Here is an 18,305-nt window from a genome sequence, read left to right as displayed (position 1 = left end):
AAATTTTTATGAAACAAATTATTTTTGCCTTGTAATTGGTTTCTTTTACTGTAAGATCTATAAGCTGATTTTCTTCTAGTTATTGAACTATATATGATATCCTTCTTTCATCTAGCCTTTAAAGTATTTCTTACATGCTTAACTCTTTTATTACTCCAGAATGTGTTATGCTGTGGAAGACTTTGTTATTTTAACTGTGTAGTAATTTGTTGTTATTATACCTCAGCTGACGAGCCAAATATGCTTTTGATTTTAATCCTCTTTTTACTCCCTTTTTATCTAGTTATGATGATGAAGTTGATAAAGTAAGCCAGTATCAACGACTAAGTCTCAGAGACCTGGAAAAAATAGAAATAGGTAAATTTTAGTATACTATCCAAGTCATAGAAAAAAAAAATGCTCCTTCTTTTTTAAGAAGTGGTCACGTTATTTAAGCAAACGGTACAATATCTTGTTAGCGCTAGAGAGAGAGATAACTACAGTCTATGTCTTAAGGCTTCAGTTCTGTTTTTTAGAAATTAGTGATGGATTTAGTTTAATAATAGTAACTGGAATCCTTTTATTATTCACTTTGTGAAGATTAACCCCAGGATCAAGAAAGTTTAAATATTTGAGATTGAAGAAGAAATTTTATTTGTATCCTCATTAACACAAATGGTTATGATAAGCTTATGTTTTGTGTGCTCTGGTTTAAGTCATGAAGAAAAAGGTGCCAAATACCTAATTGATGAACGTATGTTGGTCCTTTGAAGATAATAGAAGAGAAAGTGAATATTATATGAAAGATGTAACTTTACACATATTCATTTGGGTCTTTAGGTCCAGAACCCACTCTTTTTGGTAAGCCAAAGTTCTCCTGCATGCGGTTGCACTACAAATACAAAGAAACGAGTGGCTATTTCCACACACTGAGAGCTGTGATGCGCAATCCAGAAGAGGATGGAAAAGGTAATGAAGAGTCTACTCTAAGCACAGGTGGGATTGGGGATGTTACACACCATTGCTGACTGAAGGACTGATTCAGGGGAATAGTATTTGTGGTTTCAGTCTTCAAAGCAGCAACTCTGTTCCCAGCAACATAGGGGGATTATTTGTAGTTTGGGGCAAGGAAATCTATAATGGAAATTCTCAGTGTGTTTGACTCTGTAAGGAGTTGTTTGGGCATCAGGGCGTTTCCCACCACATGTTCTCTCTCGGGCAGTAGTCAGGGACCTTACCTATCTGATGCACTGCTATTGCCTTGGCACCCAGCACAAAACTTGTAACAAACAAGAAGTAGAACAAAGTTGTTGACATTTTAATAATTTATCTTTTGTTGTTGAATATACTCAGCAGAAAGTAATACCAGTTCAACAATTTCTACATATACCATTCGGTGGCATCAGTTATATTCTTTAAGTTGTGCGGCCATTCTCACCCTCCTTTTCCAAGTTGTTCCGCCCTTATATTAACATAAACTCACAACACCCCAAGATTCCTGTCTGATCTTTTGAGTTGCTGTTGTCGATTCGATCCCATATTGATCTCAATAGTACACAATGCTCAAGGCAGACATTTTTTACTAATTAACCTAAACTGTTGTTTGATCTTTTAAGATGACTTCAGGGGATATTTTTTGTTTAATGATTATCTCAGGGCAAAAATTTTGGGGACTCATCCAACCTCCATGACTCCAGAAAGTCTGGATTCCATGAGAACTTGAAATTCTGTTCACATTTTCTCCCTTTTGATCAGGATTCTTCTATAGAATCTTTGATCAAAACATAGAAGTAGAACAAAGTTTTAATTCCAGTTGATTTGGTTCTCTTGTTCTCTACTCTTGTGTTAATTTCTTGGAGTATGTTTTGGAGAAAGTGGCCATCAGTTACGTTTGGGTTTCAGATACCCTTCAGTGCATTGCAGAGATGCTGCAGATCACCAAGCAAGCCATGGGATTGGAGGTACCTGTAATCGAAAAAAAACTTGAAAGGTGAGTATACTACTTTGAATCTCTCCCAAGAATAAAGATACTATTACCCAGAGTGTTACTTCTTTAAAAATATTTGTGAAGGGGGAAGGTCACATTATGGTAATGTGTTGGGGGCCTTTGGAAGGCCAGCCTTTCTCTTCTCATCTACTGGGCTCTACCAGAGAAAACCGTGGAGGAAGAAAGCTTGGCCAAAACCACATGGCTTTCAGGCATGTCTCCATACCACTTTCAGCATTGAAATACTCAGCTCATTCCTCATCAGACAGCTTAAACATTAAACTGTTCTCTTTTGCAATTCAGCTTGTAGTGGACAGGTTTCTCCACAAGAAACTTACATTAATACAAAGTTGATTCGTTCTAGAACTACTTATAATGAGACACACTGAGATTTTTTTTCTCACAGATATGATGAGAGGAACACCAAAGGAGTAGAAGACGTTAAGATTAGTTATTTAAGTATCTCACATCTTTTAATGTAAATTCAGTTAACCTACGGGGAACAGTATTAGGACGTGGAATTCATATCCCCCCCGATACAGACGTGCATGCGCGTACACACACCCACACCCCCCCACCCCTAGAATGCGTCTGCACAGCTTTAGTTACGATGCCATAGATTTCCATCTGGTCAGGGGTACCTTTGTGCCAGTTACAGATTCTGGAGGTGCTAGACCTGAGCTGCCCAGAGCAGCAGCCACTAGCCACATGTGGCTCTGGAGCCCTTAAAATGTGGCTCGTCTAAATTCAGGTATGCTGTAATCAAAGACTTGAGAAAAAGAAAAAAAATACAAAATATCTCAGTAATCATTTTTTAATATTAGTGTTGAAACGATAATATTTTGGGTATATTGGGTTACATCAAATGTTACTAAAATTAATCCCACCCGTTTGTTTTTATGAGTCAGAATCAACGGCAGGAGGTTTGATTTTGTTTGTTTGTTTTTAATGTGGCTACTAGAAATTTTAAAATTACATGTATAGTTCACATATTTCTATTGGACAACACTGTTGTAGATTCAACTGAGTTACCCAAGTTTATCAATTAGCAGTGCACTGTTTTCAAAAAATTGGAAGCAGTTTTAAGCAGAGTTTTCACTTCCATTAGTAATTGGCACTGATAGATTCCTTGGGGGATGAACTTTTTTACTTTTAATTTACAGGAAGAGCAGTAAACCTCATGAAGACATCATTGGTATCAGATCTCAAAACCAAGGCTCTTTGGCCCAAGGAAGGAATTTTTTAATGAGCAAATTTTCATCTCTAAATCAGAAAGTAAAACAGACAAAATCCAACGTAAATATCGGCAGTCTACGAAAGCTAGGAAACTTCAGAAAACCTGAAATGAAAGTTAACTTTCTAAAACCAAACTTAAAAGTAAATCCTTGGAAATCAGACAGTAGCCTTGAAACCATGGAAAATACAGGCATGATGGATAGTAAAGACCAGGCAGAGTCCGATGGGGAGATGTCTTCTGATAATGACTCATATCACTCCGATGAATTCCTAACAAATTCCAAGTCTGATGAAGACAGGCAGCTGGCTGATTCCTTAGAGAACGTGGGGCCAGCGGACTATGTTCTCCCCAGTTGTGGTATTATTGCTTCAGCACCTCGGTTAGGCAGTCGATCCCAGTCTGTAAGCAGCACTGATATTAGTATTCATGTTCCTTCAGAGATTACTGGCACTCATGGAAGTGGACTTGTGAAAGGCCATGAGTCTCCTTTGAAGAAAAGTCCTTCTGCTGACCGTATAAACGCATTGACTGGCTTTGCCAAGCCTGTGGATATTTATTGCTACAGATTTGTACAAGATGCACAAAATAAAATGACCCAGCCATCGGACACCAAGTCTGTTTGTCAGCAGGCTACTGAGGAAGGAAATCAAGTGACCAGTCAAGTTTCTAATGAAGAAACCCAACTAGAAGCAATGGGGCAGACACCTTCTCGACCATCTCAGTTAGACGTGTCGTTTTCTGCAAAAGGCCCGCAGTTTTTGTCAGTTGAATCAGTGCATTCAGTCGTATCTCAGAAGACCCCAGGCTCTGGACCCGCAGTGCTTGAACTTGAGACAGGGCTTCATGTAACTCCTTCTCCTTCAGAAGGCAGTAGCAGCAGAGCAGTGTCCCCCTTTGCAAAGATCAGGAGTTCCATGGTCCAGGTTGCTAGTATTACCCAAGCTGGATTAACGCATGGGATAAACTTGGCAGTGGCGAAAGTTCAGAAGAGTCCTGCAGAACCTGAAGTGGTTAATGAAGTCCAGCAAAATGAACTTAAAAACATGTTTACACAATGCCAGACACGAATAATTCAGATTTAGTTTTCAGCCATAAAGAATCCTGTGGCTTTCATTTAATCCAAAAGAACGTGGTTTCATGTATTAGCCTGTTGCTATTTGTACTGTCTTTGAAATCTAGGGATCACAAATTCTGTTTACTGGGAAAAGTTTCAAAAGGAGTCTGAACCTGAGCAGATTTCCACATTGGACAGCTGAGATGACAAGTGCATTGTCCGAGAGTATGTAAATCTGAGTAGCTTACACACTACAAAGCAGTCTGTCCCTTTGAAAGGAATTCAGAAACAGGTCACTTTGGGATGTGACTTGAACCTTTTTGGACCGGGGGGTGGGGTGGGGGGGTGGGACGTATGACGTAGACACAAAGGATGGGCATGGACACATTTAGGGGATTAGTGTTTTTCATAACTTTTGTTCTGTTGTCGGTTTATTTAGTACCTCTGCAAGGTAGGTAATACATTTTGTTTTTAGTGACTAAAATGTTACTAGTATAGAAAACATCTGAATCCAAAAAAACTACTGGTTCTGATGGCTTAACCATTTCCTGTGAAGAGTTGAGGGTTACTGACAGTACTGTCGAGAAACATGTGCTTGTGTGAACAAACGTATTCTGCAACCTGCACACCCCACAGTACAAAAGCAGTAAGACTTGTCAGACGTAAACCAGAGTTTATACCAGCATCGTATTAAATTTAGTCCTGCTGTTTTCTGGAAGACTATATTGGCTCCTGGTAATTATAGAAAGAAATCGTCAAATTTTAATTTTCCAGGGACATTCCTCAATATCCTGGGTAGACTATTACAACTATAGAGTATTTAGTCTGAAGCACAGCTGTGCTCAAACTGGTTTTATGACCAGAATCCTGACCACGTAGAACCCGTGCCTCTCCTGTGAGCCCCTACAGTAAGGCGGCAGCACATCGTATTCCAAATAAGGGTTGGTGTGTCTGGTATCTTCAGAGCTTACTCTGTTTGAAGTGATTCTCAGCTAAACATTACGTCTGTTGTAACTCTGATAAGCATTTCCACTTTGTAATTTATTAGTGGTACCTTTTTTTTTGAAGTGTCAAGTCTTGTGACTTTAAAATAAAGTACCATTGTAATTTAAAGTGACAGTATGTATGAGAATTACTTGAGTAACATTTTAAAGGGTTTGGTCTTAACTCAGATGAAGGAATTTACTATAACGGAACACTTAATCCCAACCATTCCATATTTTTTATTCCTTTGAAGTGTTTTTATGACTTTATAAATGATGAAATAGATCACAGTATCAGATTTAGAATGCAGGCATTTGAAACTGCATGTTTTATTCTCCTCTCACCTGTTCCTCTGGGTCTGGAATGTATTTAAGTGTTCACAACATCAGAGAAAACATAAGCCAAGATCATGTGATAAAATAATGCATTTAAAGTTCTACAGAAATTAGTTCCAAAGAGGTTTTTTAAAAACTAAAATTATCTGAATGCAACACTTAGCTCCCATCAAAGTAATAGGAGGCCACATCCCGGTACCTCGCACAGCATCTGGGAATGGGTTTCCATCAAGAGGACAAATAGCATCCCGTGGGATCTGTATGCCGAGTATTGTAATTCACGAGAAACAGCCCCAGGTACTCGTAATTTGGGAAGTTTTATTATTTATTTGAAAGAGGAACCAGTTCTCCTTCCAAGGGAACTCTTCTGCAAGACCAAGCACATTCTTCTCTTCTCTTTGGTAAGTTACAGTTCACATTGGCACAACAAACACACTGGTAACTAATCTGCTCTAGGCCCGTTGTAGAAAAGGAATTTTCTCACAAATCCAGTTCAGCCTTCATTTTATTTCTGAAAGTTTAAGGTCTAGTCTACCCGTTATAAAAATGAAAACCAGTTAGAATTCTAAGTATAAACAGATTATTTACATTTGTTTATAAAAATAGATTTGAGTTTAGGAAAAGTTAACATTGTTAGACAATTAGTAATTTTCATTTCAGTTCATGAGGCATAACAAATTCCTTGATTTTCAAGGCTGACCCTGTTCCCTTGGTTAGCAGTGTCAGTTTAGGCCTTACAGGAAAAAATTTAAGGAATCATGTAATTGACTTCTGATGTTTTCAACTCAAACTACTGATTAAAAATTTATCTTATATACAATTGATAGCTTAGAAAAAGTAATGTTCTAACCTTTCCAAAGATTTCTTGTTACCACAGTTATACTCTAGAGTATCATTAACTTGCTTTCTAGCTATGGGCAATGATACTTTTGTTCTTTTGCAAACTTATATTAAAACTGTTAATTGGTCTGGGGAAAACCTACCTTGTCTCAGGCCATTACTGAACTAGCAGATAATGTCACTTGATCTAACACATCTGGAACTAAGGTAAAAAGTTCAAAATTCATACAATCACCAAAGCAACTAAATGACATCAATAATTGAAAACCTTTTTTTCTAAAGAGGGCCTTTTTTTTTTTTTAAAGTTGGCAGCACTCCCTTGAGTGGTTCCCAAATACATTGGGTGAAATGAGGAAATAAGGACAATGGTTTTTTTCCCCCCAAAAAGCTACATTTATTTCATCTAAAGGACTACCTTTTATTCTGAGATTATCCTCTTATGAAAAAAAGTTGATAATACACAGTGACTTCCTTATTTCAGATTACTTGGCAAAACAAATTGGCCATCTTGTCCAAAAAAATCTTGGAAATATTACTGGTCCATGAAATTCTAAAGTCTGGGAACCACTGGAGTGTAAAAGACTACTTTTGCTTACTATTAAACAGCTGCTACATGGAAAAAACTTATGTGGTCAAACATTTGGGAAATAATACTGGAGAATTTCTCATAACCTTGACTATAATCATGTGAATCAACTACACCCCACATCCCAAACTTTGACCACTGAACACTCAGGACCACTGTTAATTGGAAAGACAAGTTTGAAGTGAATAATTCCTCTGACTTTTTGAAATCACATCAATTTCCTTCAAATGAAGCTAGCTAACATTAGCATTTTAAGAGTCACCTATAACTTAAGCTGAAGCTAAGAAAATGCTGTAATCTGCAACATTATCAATAGTAAACTTTAATATCAAATACATTTTTGTACATTACTAATTTATATAATTATAAAACAAACTTCAAAAGCTCCATAAAATCAGTAAGGTAAAAGCTCTTACTGAACAGTATATAAACTTCAGATGTTACCAGGCTTGATTTCAGGAAGTCATTGGTTTTTAATACAAATTATCTACAAAACACTGTGGTATAAATGATATTTGAATTTTACAATAATGGTGGCCATAATTTGCACGTTAGTTTTCATAGGTATCATCTTTAAAGTTCATTTCCATTCACACATTTCTGCTGTTGAAGCCTGGTTCTTCTTAAAGCCTCTAGCTGCTTCGCTCTTAGCCATCGTTCTCGTGACAGCGTCGTCTGACCGGCGCTGAGAGACAGAAACCTGGTGTGAAATAGGGAGATGGAGACGAGGTTAAGGCCGGACCTAGGAACACTGTTGAAAGACACAGCTCACGTTAGCAGACGAGCTTCCGTAGATACAGAGGAGTCAGGAGCCAAGTTAGTAGATGGAATCTGTTAAGAGCTGGATCGAGACGGCCGCTCACCCTTTAAGGCTTGGAGAAGCAGCACACCTGTTCCACTGTAGTGATCACCAGCCAAACACAATCCCCTGCAATAAGCCCTTTCCTAAGGTGTTTTTTAAAAGGAAAAAGTTCATTTCCAATGTTAGAAGTCTGCCTCAGTTAACTGCTACATCAATTAGGAAAATCATCCAGAGCTTACTGAAAAATCCCATTTTGTACACAGCACTCACCGGGCGACAACGAGCAGCTGGTGGAGGTCATCAGCAGTGATGCTCTGGGGATCGTTCTTGCGCATTTCCACAAAGTCATCTTCTACCGCCTGCGGCAAGAGGAAGGGGATTTTAAAACTACCTCTTAGGAGGAAAAGACATTTGCCTTTTTGTAAGGAAAGGAAGTCACACGTTGACGCCCCTTGACTGAATACTAGAAACCAAGATTTTATTATATCCAGCAAAACTATGCTTGAAAAATGAAGGCGAAATTAAGACATTACCAGAGAAGCAAAAACTGAAAAGGAGAATTTGTCACTAGTCAGCCTGCCATAAAGAAATACTAGAGTTCTTCAGTTGAGATGTAAAGGATGTTAGACGGTAACTTTCATCCACATCACGAAATAAAGAGCACTAATACAGGTGACTATAAGTGAATATAAAAGACAGCACCAATCCCTTTTTTATAACTTTTTTTTCTCATTTAAAAGACAACTGCATTAAGCAATCATTACAAATCTGGGTTGATGAGTATAAACTGTATAAAGGTGAGGTAATGCAACTATATAGGAACAAAGTTTTTGTATACTATTGTAATTAAATTGGCCTTAATCCTAACTAGATTGTTACATATTTAGATATTAATTGCAATCCACAGAGCAAACACTAAAAAAAAAACACCTGAAAGAATATTACAGAATAAACAAGGCAATTAAAATGGTACACTAGAAAACATCTGTTTCAAACGAAAGAAGGTAATCATGGAGAAACAGAACAAAAAGACATGGCATACAGAAAATAGCAATATTGTTTTATCAGTAATTAAAGTAAATGCAAATTGTTTCAACACAAGGAAATTCTTTATTTCAACCCAAACATACCTTGGTTATTTCATCAGATATGCTGTAATCTAGGAATCTCAAGAGAGTCAGATAAATCCGGAATTTATTCAGCACAGAAGGCAGCACCGCGGAGAGAAGGCTATTCATGTGCTCCTCCACGTTTGGGGGGATTAGCTGTGGCTGTAAGTGGATCTGGCAGTCTGCCTGGAAAGAGAAACAGTACACAGTATTTTTCAAGTTTCTAAATTAATCTAAAATTTCAGGAAGATGTATCATCTCTGTCAATACCGTGGGGGAATTAGAAATACCATTTATTACTTGGGAGGGATCAGCTTTTAATATTGATTACGGGAGCTCTAACTAGCAATAAAGAGAGAAATGTTAGCTGCTTTTCGGTCACTTAAAATGTTTCCTTAATCAAGTACTTCTTATTGAAGTACTTTTCTAGAAACCACATACATACAGCAAATCACACTTTCCTGCAGAAAAACTTAGCACTGGGCCATTTCATTCTTAATCACAGGCTTTGTTTCTCATAAATCAAGGTAGACACTACTATACAGACAAAATAAACACCTTTTAAACAACTGGGAGTATGTCTCATCATCCTCAGAATTAAAGACTATCAGACTAGACAAAGCCACTGATGATTACTGGAGGACTGCACAATAAAGCATCCAAATAATTACCAAAGGATGAGGGACGTTTAAAATGAAACTATTATATAAATTAAGAATGGCAGAAAATGCTATTAATCAGACAATTTATGGACCAAACACCAAAACCAAACCCACTCCCATCAAGTCGATTCCGACTCATACCGACCCTATAGGACAGGGTAGAATTGCCCGATAGAGTTTCCGAGGAGTGCCTGGCAGATTCGAACTGCCAACCTCTTGGTTAGAGGCCGTAGCACTTACCCACTACGCCACCAGGGTTTCCAATTTACGGACAGCTTCTACATTGTATCTCTAGATACGGGAGTTTCTGCTGACCACAATTTGGCTTGTCTTACGATTGATTTGCTGATAACGTGGTTCTTGGTAGATACAAGATTTTTATCCCAAGGCAGAAACTAATTGATTCCCTTATCAATACACAAGGGCCACAATTTTCAAACAAAGGTAACTTATTAACACTCAACAGTACCAAGAAAGGAAACGAAAATGTAGGTATCTTTCCAACGTAACCCCCTCCATTTTAAAATGACTCATCCTACCGGGAGGAGAGATCTCCCCTCTGAAGTGATAAAAACATTGATATTGCAGGGGAATTCCATCTGGTGGTAACTAAAGTCATAATCCACCTTCTGCCAAGTTATCAGGTTGCTCAGAGCAGTCACGTTATGAACGCCTAGAAAAACGAGAATCATTTCTTAGTCATTTGATTTTAATCACCTAAACAAATTGGTTTTGCTGACAATGAATCTGAGACATGAGATTTGTACTGCTTTAATAAAGGCACTATCCAGTTGCCTCCAAATCACTAAGCTAAGCTAAGCTTTCATTAGGCAACAGGCTTCACAGAAAATATCAGTCAAGCTAGAAATTGTTGAGGCCAGGACCCCACAAAATCTACTATCTAGCACACAACCAGGCATAAAATAAATTCCCAATAAATATGATTACTTTCTAGGTGGTTCAGTTCACATGGCTTAAATACTATGACAGGGCTATTTTTATATTCATTCACATCTGTCTTAAAGGTACCCAGTGTACGTTATTTTTACCTACTGAGCTTATTATGATCAGCAAAGTATCTTCTCAGTTCTTCCCACTGAAGCACAGGTAAAGCAGTTTTTCTCAGGATTGCATAACATGTTCTACATTTGAGGTTAATTTAAACCATCTGATCTACCTAATATTTTCTTTATAAATTCTCTGAAAAATTTTTAAAACTTTACAATGGGAGGTACAAAATGTTTTATTAGACCTTTTCTCCACTTCTCTTTTGAGATAATAGATGACTAAAGACAACATCTCCTTCAAAAGGCTACCTGCTGCTTCCTTATTCCATTCTTACACTATTTTCTTAATATTATTAAAAAACATGCTCGGTATACACAATTTAGTTTACAATATACACTTTAATCAAAGCCATATGCCAAGCCTTAACTATCAGTGGGATGTGAATTTATCTTTGTCCACAGACATCCTTTTAAAGTCATTATTGGCTCTGGCTTTAACAGGAGGTTGGCAATGGAAGGGAAACCTCTGTGCACGTACCTGGTGTGTCCAGCTGCCCTTGCTCCAGAAGAGTCTCGTCAATTACAAGAGAAGTATTGCTGGGCAGCTGCAGGAGCCCGCTGACCAAGCGGTTGGCCGTATAGTCTTTGTGGGGAATGAATTTCAAATGATTCATGTTCTCTATGGTCATCTGTAGCCGAAAAGACTGCAAAGAGAAAATCATAATGAGCGAGAAACTAACTTTCCCTGTTTCAAGACAATTTATATTTGTGATTAAACACTGTGCTTTATATGGAAAGACCGATTTTATAAGTTTCCAAGAGAGCAGAGTCTCATGGTTTATTGGACTCTTAGGAGCAAAAGCAGTATCTATATCCCAAACAAGAATTTCACTGACTCTATGAGTTGCTTTATTCTCAAATGGCTTGTTCAAATATTCTTGAAGAGTAATTTTTATTTTTCCAAATTTCACAGACTGGCACTAATAGACAGTGTAATTTTCAGTGAGTCAACTACAACTGTGTTGCCAGACTTACAGAAATGTGTGCTGAGGCGATAGAAGAAAAGTCAGAGAAAAAGTGGAGGGTACATTGTAAATCATGTAGCCCTGCAGGCTACGTTTCCCCTTAAATGTTATCTATGAAAATCTCAAAAGTTAAATATTTGGATAAAATAAAAGACAAAATAAATGGATTTTTAAAACATGCTTAGGTTTATAATATCTCTATGTATTTGTACATAGATCTTACTGCAGGAACAAGATGCTGGATAATCCGATACAGATGCTCCGTGAACGTACTACTCCGTGGGCAGCCACTCAAGTTAAGGGTGAATTTTCCCAGTGGAAGAACATCTCTTCTTGTGTATCTAAAAATAAAATAAGATACTCAAGTATTTCCCCCCAGAAGCAAATATCATTAAATACTATCATTACAAAATAAAGCCAGCAATACCCTGACCAGTTATTTGTCAGAATGACGGCAATAAGAAGAAGAGCCAACACTCAGACAAAAATGCCGGCGATGTGCCGGGGACTGTTCTGAGTTCTTAAATGCTTCCTTACTTAATCCCCAAGCACCCTGAGGAAGGTGCTCTTATCTCTATTTTACAGATGAGAATTCTAAGGCACAGAAATTTTAAGCAATGTGCCCAAGTTCACGTAACCAGGAAGTGGTAGAGCTAGGATCCAAACCAGGTACTCTGGTTCCAAAGACTGTAGTCACAACCATGACGTGCTACTGTCTCAGGTTCCATCCTAGGGAGAATATGATTCATAGTACAAAGATGTTTACCACAGTGTTATTAATAAAGAAAAACTAGGAAAATCTAACATCTGTGTTTAGAGTATAACCGAGATCTATGTAGGTGTATATACATACAAATATACATATTAATAAAGAAAAACTAGGAAAATCTAACATCTGTGTTTAGAGTATAACCGAGATACATGTAGGTGTATATACATATAAACAAAAAAGGTGACATGAACATGTTATCAGCGTGGAAGCTGAGATGATGTCTAAGTGGTGAGACTACACATGATTTCTATCATCTTTGTTATATGCTCTTGGAACTTATCAAAGAAGCACATGTTACTTTTGAACACACAGATATACATTGGAGTCACAGGGTGTGGTGCTAAAAAGCCAGCGTTCAAGTTCAGTGTGCACACGATGTGCCTCCGCTGTTGTGAGAAGAGCCTTCGGACGTATAAATAGAATGCAGACAGGATAAAGTAGCTTATTTTATTCATCACCCAGGTCCCTATCTGATTTGGGCTCTAAATTTTTTTAAGGGGGCATAATCAAAATGCAGAGAAAAGATGAAAAAAAGAATCTGCACGTCATCAGGTATAATGCTTGTTAACACTGAACAAAAGAAAACCATCTGATGATGAAGCCTGATAAACTGACACAGAAATGACTTCAGAAACCTTCCTTTTCTTCTCAAAGTTCTATGAAGCACCAAACCTCCGTAATTCCCATCAGGAATAAAGCACTTACACTGTAGAGATAAGATGTAATATAAGGTATTCGGCAGCCAAACTATCTCCCAAGAGTGCATGAGTGAGGAACCCAAGCAGCTCTGCTCTGACTGGAGACAATTCGGACATGAAGCCTGAGACAACTGGAGAAGGAAGAGAGCCAGAGTCAGAACGCACACACCAGTTCAACTCACATGTCTTTAGTTAAAAGAATAACTATATGGAACATAACATTATAATTTAGCAGAAGACTCAAGGCAGACTTATGTATTTCTACTCAAATCACGCCCGCTACATTTGCCTGTCAACTGCACCCTCCCCTCCCTGCAAGGTGTTTTCAGAAGTGCCACCATACTGTTTTTTTTTTTGTTGTTGTTAAAAATTAGCATACTGCACTTAGAAAAATACCTGGGTGGGGGGGCGTACAGCTGGCAAACAAACACATAAGGTGTGCATTGTTTGTGTAAACTACGGTAAAATATTAGTCGATGATGCCAATCTTAAACATAACACAGTTTTCATACTTTCATTTTACTACATTTCAATGAAGAGAAACACTCTAAGAGAAAAAGTGGCGCAAAGAAACGGAGATACTGGAGAAACTGAGTCTGATGACTAAGGATCTGCCTTTCAATTCCAGTAGGAGCGCACGTCACAGAAAGCTCTGGCCACACACTGAGGACAACACTGTGTGGCCCACTGGGCTTTGACACTTACAGGGTTTGCTCTCCTCTTTGTTGAGGCAAGCAGGCAGCAACGGATTGATGTGCTGCAACTTCTGGGCTAAAATCACATGAATCCTTGGCACTAAGGAGGCAGGAGGGCTGTGGACTCTCTGCTCTTCTGCGGAGTCTGTGCATTCCATTGGGTCCAGGAGTGAGGAGGCATCCCTGTGGAGGGACGGCAAAGCTTCACTTTATGCATACATCAGCTGTACAGATGCAAAAACAATACGCATCTCTCAAAATAAAATTAGAATCTAAGCCAAGGACATTTCCACTCTCCTTAACCAAAAATGACACCTCATTCTAAAATATTACGTCACAGATTTCAGCCTACTCAGGTCGGGTTACGACATACTAATTCCTGTATCCCATTCTTTAAGAACAATGAGATTTTTTACTCAGTGTGTTATCCTTGCAAGAAATGGGGTATCGTATGTCACGCATCAGGTTACTTCAAAACAAACATTCTTTCTTGAGCTATCAGCTGGGACATCAAATACTTCAAAGCACATCTCAAAACCTGCAGTTTTTTACTCAAAAGCCATCTGCTATTATTCAGTGTGCAGAGGATCCGTTCACCTTGCTTAACTGTTTTTCCTAAATTTTATTCTTATATGATACCTCCCCTTGAGTAGTGAGTGAACAAGCAATGAAAATGTGAAATTTTCAGATTTGCTAAATTAGCAGGTGACAGACTTATTGTGAGATGACTGAAACAAATAATTAAGACATTTTTAATCTTCAGACTTTACGGACTGACTCCACAGAGTAACAAATCGATACTACTCTCTTTCTTTGAGAATGAGGACGACGACAACCTTTTACATAGCACTTACCATGTGTCGGACAATGTTCTATGCTTTGCACACACGAATCATTCAACCCTCACAACTATCCTCATTTCTTCACAATGGGGAAACCAAACCACAGTAAGGTTAAACCCAAGGTCACATAAGTGGCCAAACTGGGATTCCAACCCAGGCTACTGGCTCAGAGTCTATGCTCTTAACCTCAACCCTAAGCTGCTTCTCTAATGAAGTAACTAAAACAGACTCACCTTTCATCATTATTCAGTATACTTAGCACAGGATCCACAGACAGTATGCCATATAACTCAAGAACATCATTTACTTTGAAACAATCCCAATCCTCATAGACCTGACAAGAGACCACGTGAAATCAAGTGGTTAGGACTAAATGACACAAAATTAAGATAGCAATCTTGAGGCTAAAGTAATATCTTAGAATTTTAAATCAGGAAATGGACCTTACAGACATCTAAAGCAACTCTTTCATAAGTTGAGACCAAGAGAGATACAGTATTTGACCAAAGTCATTCTGCTAGTGAGCGACAAAAACGAAAACAGAGGACTCCTGATTCCCGGGCCAATGTCTGTCTTCAATACACAACACTACCTTAAAGAAAAGGCTTTTCCCAAGAATGACATTCAGCGAGAACTAGAAGCAGGCATTATCTCAAAACCTATTAAGTGTGGCCAAAGGAGGAAAAAACCAGGACCACGAACTCTGGGCTTATCCACAGGCTATGTAACATTAGGAGAATTAACACCGTCTTAGAATGAGAGTTTTCACAATTAAAAAACAAACTGTCAAAGTTGTCTGTCATGATAGACTTTTGTAACAACTGATAGAAGCATGCCAGCAGGAGAAAAGTGGTAATGCCAGCCCTGTGCCAGAGAACTGAAGTGACATTTAAGTCAAAACCGTAACACCTAAGAAGGGAAATTCTCAACTGTCAATTCTAAAACTCAGTATCACTTGTTCACCTATCAGGATAAAAATAAACAAACACAGAATAAGCAAGATAGGAGAACAAACTATGAACAGGCTTTTTCTTTTATTTTATATATAAGTGAGAAATGGGTTTTAAGAGAAAGAAGAATGGTAAAAATGAGGTAGATATTAAACAAAAAAAACCCAGACCCGTTGCCATCGAGTTCATTCCAACTCATAAATGATATGGGAAGGGAGTACATAGAAATTAAAAAGTTGTTTCAGCTCCAGCCCCACTTAGGTTCTTTAGGAACACTGGGGTAGACAGAATAACGCACCCTCCCCTACTCCCACCAAGATCTCCAGGTCTTAATCCTGGAAATCTGTGAATGCTGCTTTACGCAGCAAAAGAGTCTCTGTATGTGATCAAGTTACGGACACTGAGATGGGAAGATTATTCTGGATTATCTGGGTGGGCCTGCTCTAATCACACAGTCCTTAAAATTGGAGCATTTTTTTCTGGCTGTGGTCAGAAGGAGATGTGACTATAAAAAATGGTCAGAGAGATGCCATGTTGGTGGCTTTGAGATGGAGGATGGGGGAGCCCAACAATGCAGGTGGCCTCTACATGTCGGAAAATCAAGGAAATAGATTCTCTCCTGCCAGTCCTGCCGACACTTTGATTTTACCACAATGAGACCCGTGTCTGACTTCTAACCTTACAGAACTGTAAGACGATAAATGTGTGTTGTTTTAAGCCAATAAATTTGTAGCAATGTTACAGCAGCTGTCGTAGGAAACTAATGCCAATGCTAAGAGTTCTCCTTTTTATTTTCTGATACACACAACACACCTATGTCAATGTGTAAGTCTGTGAAAGGTTTATTACCTTCACAAGGCACGCAGGGCCTTTCTCTCCCGGCAGGGGGAAATTCAGATCAAAAGGAGAGGACAGGTTCAGGAAGCTGAGCTGCTGTCCAGTAGAAGCTTCGGTTTCTAAACGTTTGGGCTCTCCACACCACTGAAGACTGCCGACGCTCCCTAAAATCAGAGGGTATCGCCGTGCTTAGTCACTGCCAAGGACTCCTGGACAAACCAACCTCCTAAAGGGTCTGTCAAGGTTGGTGCTAAGTGATGCTTCTGCACTTACAGGGCTCAAGTTGTTACAGTCTTTAAGGAAATAACAAATACCAACAAAGCCCTCTTCTGACTCTTAAGAAAATAAATATGAAGATCTCCAAATTTTAATGATTTTTTCCCTATCATAAATGGCAACATATTCCCTCAAATTCTGTGTTAATTACTTTTAAAAGTTAATATTCAATAGGTGACACTGACATCTTTGACCTAAGGAATAACACGCTCTGCGGTCAACAAAACCACTTTGACAGGACCTACTTTCTCCTACTGCTTAGCAGAGTAAAGCTACATAGCAACACATGCATTTAGCAAGTATTTATTAATACCCACCATGTACCGGGAATCAGATTAGTTGTCAGAGATACGTAGATGATGAACAGAGAGCCCCTAAACCTGAAGCAGTTACAGTTGAGGGCTGATAACTCATCAGAATCGAAATACAGCCTGTCATACCATGGAATTCCACTTGGCATAAAAAGGAACAAACTATTGGTACATGCAACAGCTTGGATGAATCTCAAGGGAATTATGCTAACTGAAAAAGGCTAATCCCCAGAGTTACATCCTGTAAGATTCCATTTATGTAACAGTCTTGAAATGACAAAATTATAGAGATGGAAACACATCAGTGGTTTCGGGGAGGACGGGTATAAAAGAGCAACATGATGGATCCCTGTGGTGATGAGAACTCCGGTGGCACAGTGGGCTACAAGAGCTTGGCTGTGAACCCAAAGGTCGGCAGTTCAAATCCATCAGCCGCTCCTTGGAAATGCTATGCGGCAGTTCTGCTCTGTCCTATACGGTGGCTATGAGTTGGAATCGACTTGACAGCAATGGGTTTTGCGGTGATAAACTCTTCTGTATCCTGACTGTGGTGGTGGTCACACCAATTTACACGTGATGGAGGTGCACAGTAAATACACACACACACGAGTGCATGTAAAAATGTGAAACCTGGGTCAGTCAGTGAATTGCATTGATGTTTATCTCCTGCTTATGGTACTAAACTCTAATTATGCAAGATGTCACCTTTATGAGAAGCAGGTGGAAGGTATATGGGGTCACTCTGTATTATTCTTAAAATTGCATGTGAATCTACACTTACCTCAAAATTAAGAGTTTAATAAACATTTGCAAGTGGGGAGAGAAAAAGAATATGATTACATTTGTATATATTCATGTAAAACATCCCAATTTTAAAAACATCAAAATATGCCTTAGCCTTAAAGACATACAATAACGCGAGTTTATACGGTAAGAGGGACCAGTGCCTGGAGAAGGACACCATGCTTAGCCAAGTAGAGGGTCAGTGAAAAAGAGGAAGACCCTCAACAAGGTGGGTGGACACACTGGCTGCAACAACGGGCTCAAACAGCAACGACTGTGAGGATGGCGCAGGACTGGACAGTGTTTTATTCTGTTGTGCGTCGGGTCGCTGTGAGTCAGAACCAATTTGACGACACCCAACAACAGCCAGTATGCAGTCATATTACTTAAGATTGGGATAAAAATAAGTAAGAGGGTAAAGGGACCTTTTTCAGACAACCCCCTGAGAATGTAAAAACTTACAGCAGAGCAGCCACTTCTCACTAAGTGATGAGTAATGGCTCAGTTGCCAAGTAGAGCCTGACCAAACGCTAC

General features: G+C 38.8%; 2 protein-coding genes across 6 annotated transcripts in view; one reads left to right on the top strand and one right to left on the bottom strand.

The window, feature by feature from the left end:
• Window positions 1-5,370, top strand: part of INPP5F (inositol polyphosphate-5-phosphatase F) — an 83,473-nt gene extending 78,103 nt beyond the window's left edge. For all 4 annotated transcript variants that reach the window (XM_064269236.1, XM_064269235.1, XM_064269237.1 and 1 more), the window contains 4 exons: window positions 284-357; window positions 820-948; window positions 1,882-1,969; window positions 3,130-5,370. In XM_064269236.1, coding sequence (XP_064125306.1) covers window positions 284-357; window positions 820-948; window positions 1,882-1,969; window positions 3,130-4,285 — 1,447 coding nt within the window. In that variant the 3' untranslated portion in view covers window positions 4,286-5,370. The remainder of the gene's footprint in view (window positions 1-283; window positions 358-819; window positions 949-1,881; window positions 1,970-3,129) is intronic.
• Window positions 5,371-5,874: 504 nt separating this feature from the next.
• MCMBP (minichromosome maintenance complex binding protein) overlaps window positions 5,875-18,305 on the bottom strand; it is a 32,535-nt gene continuing 20,104 nt past the window's right edge. For both annotated transcript variants that reach the window (XM_064269242.1, XM_023540902.2), the window contains exons 7-16: window positions 16,414-16,565; window positions 14,848-14,948; window positions 13,783-13,955; window positions 13,085-13,208; window positions 11,831-11,948; window positions 11,121-11,286; window positions 10,115-10,248; window positions 8,935-9,099; window positions 8,075-8,163; window positions 5,875-7,702 (exon numbers count right to left, since the gene is read on the bottom strand). In XM_064269242.1, the coding sequence (XP_064125312.1) occupies window positions 7,576-7,702; window positions 8,075-8,163; window positions 8,935-9,099; window positions 10,115-10,248; window positions 11,121-11,286; window positions 11,831-11,948; window positions 13,085-13,208; window positions 13,783-13,955; window positions 14,848-14,948; window positions 16,414-16,565 (1,349 nt within the window). In that variant the 3' untranslated portion in view covers window positions 5,875-7,575. The remainder of the gene's footprint in view (window positions 7,703-8,074; window positions 8,164-8,934; window positions 9,100-10,114; window positions 10,249-11,120; window positions 11,287-11,830; window positions 11,949-13,084; window positions 13,209-13,782; window positions 13,956-14,847; window positions 14,949-16,413; window positions 16,566-18,305) is intronic.

The sequence above is a fragment of the Loxodonta africana genome, chromosome 16, assembly GCF_030014295.1.
Source record: "Loxodonta africana isolate mLoxAfr1 chromosome 16, mLoxAfr1.hap2, whole genome shotgun sequence".
Lineage (NCBI taxonomy): Eukaryota > Metazoa > Chordata > Mammalia > Proboscidea > Elephantidae > Loxodonta > Loxodonta africana.
The sequence above is the reverse complement of the archived record's forward strand: the minus strand, read 5'-3'. Positions and strand labels throughout refer to the sequence as shown.